The sequence below is a fragment of the Orycteropus afer genome, unplaced genomic scaffold (assembly GCF_000298275.1).
Source record: "Orycteropus afer afer isolate SDZICR_OR568_19922 unplaced genomic scaffold, OryAfe1.0 scaffold00266, whole genome shotgun sequence".
NCBI classification, from domain to species: domain Eukaryota; kingdom Metazoa; phylum Chordata; class Mammalia; order Tubulidentata; family Orycteropodidae; genus Orycteropus; species Orycteropus afer.
Window position 1 is genome coordinate 1374982 of NW_006921853.1, and position 10154 is coordinate 1385135.

Here is a 10154-nt window from a genome sequence, read left to right on the forward strand (position 1 = left end):
TTGAACCGCCAGCCTTCTGGTTAGCAGTCAAGTGCTTTAGCCACTATGCCACCAGAGCTCCTACCTCAGGCCTAGGACAGTCCTAACGATGGGCGTTTCTGATGTGACCGGGCTATCTGGAACCTCCCCACTTCCCTGGAATGACCACAGTTGAGAAGTTCCAGAAGCATCAGTAATTAAAACTGTCTACTGTTAGAGGGCCCATTGTTTCATGGGAAGGCTTCTGGAAGGGTCCTTTCTTTGACCTTTTGGGGCTCCAAGATCGCCCAGGATTTAAACTATTTGTCACTGAAAATGCGAGAGTCACTCATCGTTTTGAATGGTTTGTGGCGGCTGTTGTTCAGAATGTCCCTGGTGTGAGGAGGCCGGAGGAACTATTGCTCAGATATCTAAAGTAGAAGACCTCCAGAAACACTCACTATTGAGAATGTCTGCCATTAAAGAATCCCCAAGAGTCCACTCTTTAGAACTTTCCAGTTAAAGATTTTTAGGCATATTCGTTGCCCCTTCTACAACATTCCCAGGCCCAGCAGAGAGGTCCCCTGCCAGAGCTTCCAGGGATGGGTTAGGATTAAGGGGGAACAGAACACAACTTTGTGTCACAGGGGAGGCCAAGGCAGTGTCAAGAAACCTACATCGTCCACACTTCAGTGGCCAGACTTGGGTGGGGCCTGGTTCTCTTGGGGAGATAAAGGGCTCTGCAGGAGAAACTCACCCTCTGACCTGGGCTGGTGGAGGTGGGTGTGCTGCGGGCAGGGGGCTGGCCCGACTGAACCTGGACCCCATGCATCCTTTCCGCTGCTGGCAGAGCCCAAGGAGAAAGCTGGTCTCCGTGGACTCAACACACATCTCCCTCCTTGCCCTGGAGTTCCACAAAGGCTCGAGCTATGAGGTGCAGGTACGGGCAGGGCCACAGCCTGGCTCTTCCTTCCGAGGGACCTGGAGCGAGTGGAGTGACCCAGCCATCTTTCAGACCCAGCCCAAGGGTAGGTGTGACAACGGGGTGGACATCCCATCCTAGTACCAGTCTGGCCTCAGTCCAGCCACCCAGCCCTGTGATTTCTGTTCGGCTGGGAGGTTTTCACTGGGCCGCGGCCAGTACAACCATCTTCTCTGCAATTTGGCCACATTTCTGGAGCCCCTGCTTGCCAGGCCCTGTGTTGGGTGCTAGGTGCTTCTACCAGGGCACTTGATCCTCCTAATAACTCTGTGTGTGGGGGGGTGTCATTGCCCCCATTATATAGACGAGGATACTGAGGCTCAGAGAGATGAAGTCCCTTCTCTGGGGTGGGGGTGAGCCCAGATCCATCTCACTTCAAGGCCCCACCCATCTGTAGTAGCCTCCCCACCCCTTTGCACCCCACCCCAGCCGATTTTTTTCCCCACACCTGCCCCATATGCTTCTTTCCCAGACCCAGAGGGAGGGACCGGAGGACAGCACCCTGGCCTTTTGCTCCTCATCATTGCAGCCCCTCTCCTTGTCTTCTTGGGCCTGAGGTACCACCTGCCTTGGAGGTGAGGCCAGGAGTCAGGTCGCCTTGCTGTGACACCACCCCTGCCCCCACACACACACCCAGGGTTGGAAGGGGACCAGGTGGGGGAGGGGTTGGTGGGATTATCCAGCCCCACCCACCCCTTCTGCTTCAACCAGAGCCATTTTGCTTTCAACTGTTTCATATTTGGGGTTTCTGCTGAAGGTTGTCACCGGAGGCCGCTGATGGCAAGTGCATTTTCGACCCCACTGGCCTTGCCCGGTGCTGCTGGTCGCACTAAGTCTCCTGGTTGTCGTTTTCCGAGTCCTCACTAAGTGGCAGGCCCCAGGCAGGGCCTGGCAGGCAGTGACCCCTTTGCTCACCTTCCTGCAGGGAATAAGACAAAGGCAGGAGAGGCTCAGGGCGGGAGAGACTGGTACTGACGGACTGATTCTGTGGTGTGCTGGTGCTGGGTGCTGCTTTCACTCTGCACCCTACTGCTGCCCTCTGGGCTTGGCACTTGGCCATCCCCAGCTGGTGAAGAGGAGGTTGGGGGTCCCAAAGGGCAACATTTGCCCAACACTGAATAGCTGGCTGAGCCCTTCAATTCGATGCCTCTTCAGCAGCCTGTGAGGGAGGCTCTCCAACCCATCTTACAGACGTAGAAACTGAGGCTCGGGGAGGGAGGGGCAGTGCTTGGGCTGCGACTCGGGATAGAGCTGGGGGAAGCTTCTGCAGGAGGGCATGTGGGGTCCTCACCAGTCTCTCTGCTCCCCCAGGCTGTGGAAGAAGGTGTGGGTACAGGTACCCAGCCCAGAGCAGTTCTTTCAGCCACTGTACGAGGGTCACAGGGGGGACTTCAAGGTGAGAACCCCTGACCCCAGCCTTTCCCTGCCTCTGGAGCCCTTCTCCACCATCACCCCAGGAGAGGGTGGACCGGCCTCACCCTGAAGGCTGGGCAGGGCCCAGCCAGGCCTAGCATAAGAGCTGGGTCTCCCACCTGCTCCACAGTGGAGGGACTCGTTCCTGGGGGCGGAGTGTGCCTGACACCAGATCACCCATCCTTCCCCACCCCAAGGAGCCACTCTGGGGGAGGGGTATGATGGTGGTCCTGAGAGCCTTCCTCCCCGACCCCGGGGCCACAGATGGCCTCCTGGTTCTTCTTTGATGCTTTTGATACTGGGGGCGGGGGTGGAAAGGAAGAGGGTTCTGAGAAGGGTACGACCTCACCCGAAAAACACACCCACCTCCTAGGCCCCAGCCACCGCTGCCACCCGCTGCACCCACAGGGTTATCTGTGCCCATTTCCGGCTCTCACCCACTCGCGGGGATGGGACAGGCCGCCGCAGAGAGGATGTGGTGGTGAGGGAAGAGCAGCCCCGCCTTCTCCAGGCCCTGCCTGGAAGCCCGGAAACGGGGATGAGCGCCTGCAGTCGGCTGGGGCTGTGCTAGGGGCCCTGGGCCTCCCCGCCCTCCAGGCCCTCGTGCCCATAGCAGCCCTGCAGGGTGGGCAGACTGAAGGGGAGCCTGAGCTCAGAGAGAGAAGGCACTTCATCAGGGCAGGGAAGGCCCTGGACCCGATCCATGTGGGAGGGACGCCGATCTTTTCTTCTATCCTCTGCCTTTGCCTGAAGTGCTAACAGCATGTTATTTATAATTACTTTGCTGTGTGGTTAGGCTCTGCTCTCGGATCTTCCCACATATCAGCTCATCTAATCATCTAATCCTCACGACAACCTGATGGGGAGGCTACTGTTATTAGGCTCATTTTACATATGAGGAAACTGCAGCACAGAGAGGGTAGGGAACTAACCCAAGGCCACACAGCTGAGGAGTGACTTCAAATCCATGCTGGCAGCCCTGTTGCTGAGTTCTAAGATGTGCTTTCTGAGGGGGGAAGATGCAACATGAGAGATGTCGGTTCTCAGGGGTTTTTCTCTGCTGACTGGACAGAGACTCTTGCATCATGATGGGAGAAGGAGGGTCCTTCAAGTAGGGGCCTCTGTGCCTCAGGACCCTAGCATCACCTTTATCTGCAAGGTGTACACAGTCCTTTCCACACAGTTTGCCATTTGAGAGAGAGGGTCAGGGTGGGGTGGGTGGTGTCCACTGAGGCCAACGACAGAAACAGACATAGGGCTACAGAGACAACACAGGTACTGTGTGTGCCTCTGGGGAGATGAAGTGAGGAGAGAGCTGAGCTGCTGCCCGGGCCCGGCGACCGTACATGGGGACCATACATGGGAGAAGCTTGTCAAGAGTGTCACCAAGGAAAGGAAACACGGAGCACTGAGACCTCAGGCCCACCTGCTCTGTGACCCGCACTCGGGGATCTGGGCTCTGTACCACACAGACCCCAGGCCACGGAGCCACAGGTGGTTGAGGCAGGCAGGCTACTGCGGGCCATTGCTCCATGCCACAGGTGGGAAAACCAGGCCCCAACTGGGGCAGGGACAGTGGTGGACATCACCTCTGCAGGGGGCATATCGTGGTCCTGACTCATCTCTCTGTCTTCTGATGTGTTTTTGTCTCTCTCCGTGTCTCTTTTCTGCTTGTCTTCTCTGTATTGTCTCTGTATCTCTGTGTCTCTCTCTGTCGTTGTCTCTCTATGCCCTACCTCCACCCCATCCCAATTCTCTCTCTGTCTCTCTCCCACAGAAATGGGTGGGCGCACCCTTCACTGCCTCTAGCCTGGAGCTGCGACCCGGAGCCCCAGGGCCGCCTTCCACCTTGGAAGTGTGGAGCTACTGCGCATCACAGAGCCCAGCCAAAGGACCAATGCCCACAGAGCTGCCGGAGCCCACAGATGCATTGGAGGCTGACGGGGTGCTGGACCCGGGCTCCTGGGGTCGAGCCCCATCAGCAGCTGGCAGCCTGGGTGACTCCATTTACAGTCAGGAGAGAGACCGGCCGTACGGCTTGGTGTCCATCGACACAGTGACCGTGGTGGGCGCAGAGGGGCCGTGCTCCTGGGCCTGCAGCTGTGGGGATGACGGCTACCCAGCCCTGAATCTGGACGGAGGCCCGGAGCCTGGCCTGGGCACGGAGGCCACAGTCTTCTCCTGTGGCTGTGTCTCGGTCGAAAGCCCTCCTGGGCTGGGAGGCCCTCTGGGAAGCCTCCTTGACAGGCTGACCCTACCCCTGGCAGCTACCGCGGGCTGGGCCCCTGAACCACCCTGGGGTGATGGTCTACCCGGTGGGATCTTCGACAGCGAGGCAGGCTCACCTCCAGCTGCCCTGGACATGGACACGTTCGACAGTGGCTTTGCGGGCTCTGACTGTGGCAGCCCTGTGGAGTGTGGCTTTACCAGTCCCAGGGATGAGGACCCACCCAGGAGCTACCTGCGCCAGTGGGTGGTCATGGCCCCTCCACCTTCAGTACCTGGGCCCCAGGCCAGCTAGGGAGGTGGCGGGCCATCCAGAGCTAGCCCAGCCACGGCCACAAGCCAGAGACAGGTTGTCTGGGCTGGGACAAGGAAAGCCCGGCAATCTGGTCTCGTGACTGGCACCCGAGCCTGGTGTTCACTGCATGGCATGTGCATCCTAACACGAATGCAGGGCTCAGGTGCACATTGCCTGTCCACGTGTGTGAGTGGCCTGCAGGCCCGTGGCTACAGGAGCGGTCCCATGGTTATCTGCACATAGGTTGCCCTGCCACGTGTGTCTGCCTTGCCACGTGCGTCTGCCCTGCCACGTGCGTCTGCCCATGTGAGCTCACCTGTGTGCAGAAGCATGAGCAGTGTGCATGCTCGGAGCCACGTGGCCTCCCTGGTGTCCTGCAGGGGCTGCCAGGAGGTCAAAGCACTGCCTGGGACAGACACCACTCAGTCCTCCGCCAGGGGCTGCAGGAAGTCCCTTCTGAGGGAGGGAGATGGAGAGAGCCCACGGCCACCTTCGGGAGGGGAGCAACTGTTGGGGGACCCATGGGCCTAGGTCCCAATCCTGACACTCCTGGCTGAGCCACATCCTCTTCGAGCTCCAGTCTCCTTGTCTGGACAGTGGGGCCCACGTGACCTACCTCAGGGAGAAACTGAGGGGGGTCACCTGTGTGCTGTGTACAGCCAGAGCAGACCCTCCACGGCGTCAGCTTCCTTCCTCCTGTGGCCAGCACCGAGCGGGCGCCGGAGGTGGGTGGGGGTGAGAAACCAGCCGTGGCAGCAGCCTCAGTGCCTGTGGGGCAGTCCCACCTGCAGAGGGGCACTGGGGGGTTTCCGGGCTGAAAGTCAGTCAGCCTTGCCTCACGGCAGCTCCCCACCAACCAGGAGTTCTTCTGACTCCCGCTGCCCCGTGGAGAATTCCCGTTGTGCACTCAGGAAGTATTTATTGAGCACCGGCCGAGCACTCCCAGTGCCCCGGGGGCCCAGGCTGCTCCTGTCCGTCTCAGCATCTCGCAGGTGCTGGGGATCTAGGAGCAATCGAGGTGCTGCCTGCCGCCTCTTAGCACCTGCTGGAATGTGAATTAAAGAGTCACCTCTGAGCAACATCGTGAAGGCAACTCACTGCCATCGGTTTGATAGAGGGGCTGGATTTAGATGCTGAATATACCATAAAAACTGCCTTACTATTATTATTTTCAGAATAGATTGTTTTCCCTTGAAGCCAGTGGTTCAAACCCACCAGCCACTCCTTGGAAGGAAGGAAGGTTGGGGAATCTACTTCTGCAGTGATACAGTCTCAGAATCCCAAGGAGGGGTCGCTATGAGTCGGATATGACTCGACGGCAGTGAGTTTAGCTTTTTTTTTTTTTCAAAGCAGCTTAGGCAACAGCCTGATTCAACTGGTCTGCCCTCTGGAGCCCTAAGGGGGCCTGGATCCAAGGGTCTACCTCGTCTTCCCCAAGGCCAGGCTGTGGGGATGCCTGCCTCCCCCTTCACAGTCACTACAAGTCAGCCCCTGCTGACAGCCCTGTACCTCCTCTGTAAAATGGGACGATGATTGAAAGGGGCGCCTGGCACAGCTGGAAAGGTCAGGACACTGATGCTTTTCACAATGGGACTATTAACCTGTGCGAGACTCAGATGGAAATATGAGTGTGAAACCACAGCCCCTGCTCGTGAGCAGCCCTCATCTTCCTAGAGACAGCTGGGCCAAGGTGTGCTGTGGTTTCCTGCTCTCCTAAGAGCAATGGGTCCAGGTGCTGCTCGAGCCAGCTTCCCTGGTGACCCAGTTCAGCTGTGCAGCACAAAGAGTGCTGGGAGGAGGCAGGTGGCGGAGAGGGGCCCCTGGAGACTGACTGATGCCAGGCCTTCGGGCCAGGTAGGAGTTCTCCACCTTGAAGGAGACTCAGCTCATAAACATGAGTGCAGACAAGTTGGGGAAAGGGCTGGCCCATCTGGAAGGATGGGTGAATGTGTAGGTGAGTGCGTGGGTGAGGGGTGGGATGAGTGGGTAGGTGGGTGGGGTGTGTGAGTACACGAATGGGTGGGCGGGTGGATACATGGGTAGATGAATGGGTACACATGTGAATGGGTGGATGAATGGGTGGGTACATGAATGGATGAGTCGGGGGATAGATGAGGGGGTACATGGGTAGGTGGGTGGATGAGTGGGTACCCATGTGGATGAGTGAGTACACATGTGGATGGGTGGGTGGATGCAGGAGTACATGAATGGGTGGGCGGGTGTATAGATGGGTGGTGTTCTGGTTACCTAGTGCTGCTCTGACAAAAATATATACCACAAATGGGATGACCTTAACAAACAGGAGCTTATTCTCTCACAGTCTGGAGGCTTTAAGTCCGAGTTCAAAGTGCCAGGCTCCAGGGGCTGGGTGAAAGCCCATCAGCCTTGGGCTTCAGCTCTGCCTCCTGCTCCCGGCCCACTGGAGCTAGAGGTGTTTCTTCACTCAGACAGCTGCTCCTGCTGAGGCTGAGAAGTCCAAGGTTGACAAGTAAAAAGGCATAGTTCCGATGTTACCAAACCACACAGCAGGCCATTAATTCAAGTCCATTGTAAGTTCCCAAGGTCGGCAGAGCATGGCAGGCTGCTGAACAATGACATGGCTACATCAGGGTCCAAGCATGCCATAAGCTAGAGACTATTCCCCAAGGCTTCTCCTTACATACAGGAAGCAGACCACATATCCAAAGCAGCTACTCAGCTGCTTGTGGTAAATCCCACCATGGAGTTGATTGCCAGTCTCATCATGGGGAATAACTACCACCAGCTGCCCAGCCACTCAACCAGGCCCAGCCGAGTTGACACACAACCACCACAGGTGGGTACATGGGTGGGTGGGTGGACAGATGGGTAGAAGGGCAGTTGTTAGTTGGGGTTGAAGGGTCACCATGGGCAGGACAGTAGAAGGATTGAAGAAGGAAAGGTCGGATGGATGGATGGATGGATGGAGGTGTTAGAGACAAATACGGTAGATCAAACACAAGCTCCCTGGGAGCCCTGTCTACTTTTCCACTCCTTTATCCCCAGCCTGGCACATAGTAAACCAAACCAGTTGCCCTTGAGTTCATTCTGACGCATAGCAACTCTAGAGAACAGAGCAGAACTGCCCCAAAGGTTTTCCAAGGCTGTAATCTTTATAGAAGCTGACAGCCACCTCTTTCTCCCATGGAGCAGCTGGTGGGTTTGGACCGCCAAACTTTTCTTTTGCAGCCAAGCTTAACCACTGCATCTCCAGGGCTCTTTTGGCACACAGTAGGGACTCAAGAAAGCCCATTCTATAGCATTTGCTGATTTCCATGGTGTAAACGCTTCGTCACAGCCAATTTCAAGCTACTAACACGAAGACCCTAGAGGTGGGATTGGGAAGAGACGCAGAGTCGGCTCTCCTGGGCCGGTCTGAGCTGGCTCCAGCTCACCCCTGATGGGAGTCCAGAAGGACATCACAACCTCAGGCTGGGGGGCATGTGTGTGGACCTTCAGGCAGGAGCTGGTTTTGCTGGACTCTGAAAACTGAATCGATGTGTCTGCTATTCCAGGCAGAAGAAAGAGCTTGAGTAAAGGACGGGCCATGTGACCAAGCAGGGGATGGATCCGTGGGGAGGGGCAGCCTGGGGAGCAAGTGGGGAAGGCAGCTGTCTGTCCCCCTAGCTCAGGCCAGAAGAGCTAATGACTCTTTCAAGAGGAAGGAGGGTGGATAGCAATAGCCCTCCCTGGATGCACATCCCACTCCTGGCCCAGCCCTTGTCTATCCATAGCATCTGAAGGCACAGGAATGATGACTCCATGTGACACATGAAGGTGCAGAATGGACCAGTGATCTGCCTGAGGTCACACACTGAATTAATGGCTGGAGTCAGAACTTGACCTCTGGCCACTCAATACCAGTTGCAATTCTAGCTCTTTCCCACCTTGCTGTGCTGGCAGAGACCTAGATCAAGAGTTAGGAGACTCTTCTCTAACCCCTGAGGATGCCCATGACTTTGGCCCAGGCAGCATCCAGGTGTGGCTCACCCACAGCTCTTGGAGTGGCTACAGGACCCCGACCTGCCAGTAGAGGATCTTCCTGGCCACAGGACCAGTTCAGAGACAGACAAGTGGCCCAAGGTGGGATTGCTGAGGTGTAGGATGGACTAAGCTTGGGTGTGCTGGGGGCCATCAGAGCCCAACTGAGGTGAAGCCAACATACAGGAAAGCAGAGCTGAGAGATGGAGACACATCCTGGCAATGTCCCTTGAGCTCCCTGATCCAGCCATGCCTGAAACTATATTCCCTCTGGGCCTTTTAGACACATGAGTATGGAAGGGAAGAATGCTGTTCACTAAATATTTCCAGGTCTTGGCCCCTGGTGGTTGGATGGGGCCATGTCATCAGACCTGGCCAATGAGCTGTGAGCAGATCAGAGCATTTAACTGACCAGTGGAATGCCCTCCAGGGTGTTTTTCTTCTGTTACACTGTCCAGTGATGTTTGAGATGGTGGCTGCTCCATCATCCTGGGTCCTGGGTGAGGGGTGTAGGACAGGCCTCTAGTTCATCTCTGGTGGACATGTGTTGTGATCAAGGAATAAATGCTTTGCTTTTGTAAGCTACTAAGATTTGAAGAGGGAGCTCTGGTGCATAATGCCTAAGACATTTGACTGCTAACCAGAAGGCTGGTGGTTCAAACCCACTCCTCAGAAGGAAGATTGGGCAGTCTACACCATAGAGATACCAACTCAGAAACCCAAGGAAGGGTCACTATGAGTCAGATCTGACTTGATGGCAGTGAGTTTGGTTTTGGAAGATTTGAAGACTAAGGTATGCCTAACCCAAGCCATGGTGTTCTCAATCGCCTCATATGCATGTGAGAGGTGAACGATGAACAAGGAAGACCAAAGAAGAGTTGATGCCTTTGAGTTGTGGTGTTGGCGAAGAGTACTGAAAGTGCCATGGACAAAAGATTGAACAGATCTGTCCTGGAGGAAGTGTAGCCGGAATGATCCTTGGAGAATGGCCAGACTTCATCTCACCTACTTTGGTCATGTTGTCAGAAGGAACCATTCCCTGGAGAAGAATGTCATGCTTAGTGAAATAGAGAGTCAGCAAAGAAGGGGAAGCCCCTCAATGAGATGGATTGACACAGTGACTGCAATGGTGGGCTCAGACGTGGCAAGGATTGTGTGGCTGGCACAGGACTGGGCAGTGTTTCATTGTGTTGTACATAGGGTCACTATGAGTCAGAGCTGACTCAATGACACCTAACAACAACAAGAAGATATGGAGGCTGTTTGTTACCACAGTCCAAC

The 10154-nt window shown here is 56.1% G+C and overlaps 1 protein-coding gene across 1 annotated transcript in view; it reads left to right on the forward strand.

Moving 5' to 3' along the window:
- Positions 1-4874, forward strand: part of IL21R (interleukin 21 receptor) — a 48820-nt gene extending 43946 nt beyond the window's left edge. Inside the window, 4 exon segments of the mRNA XM_007950284.2 lie at positions 809-986; positions 1413-1515; positions 2252-2336; positions 4131-4874. Of these exon segments, the coding sequence (XP_007948475.2) occupies positions 809-986; positions 1413-1515; positions 2252-2336; positions 4131-4874 (1110 nt within the window).
- Positions 4875-10154: the final 5280 nt, after the last annotated feature.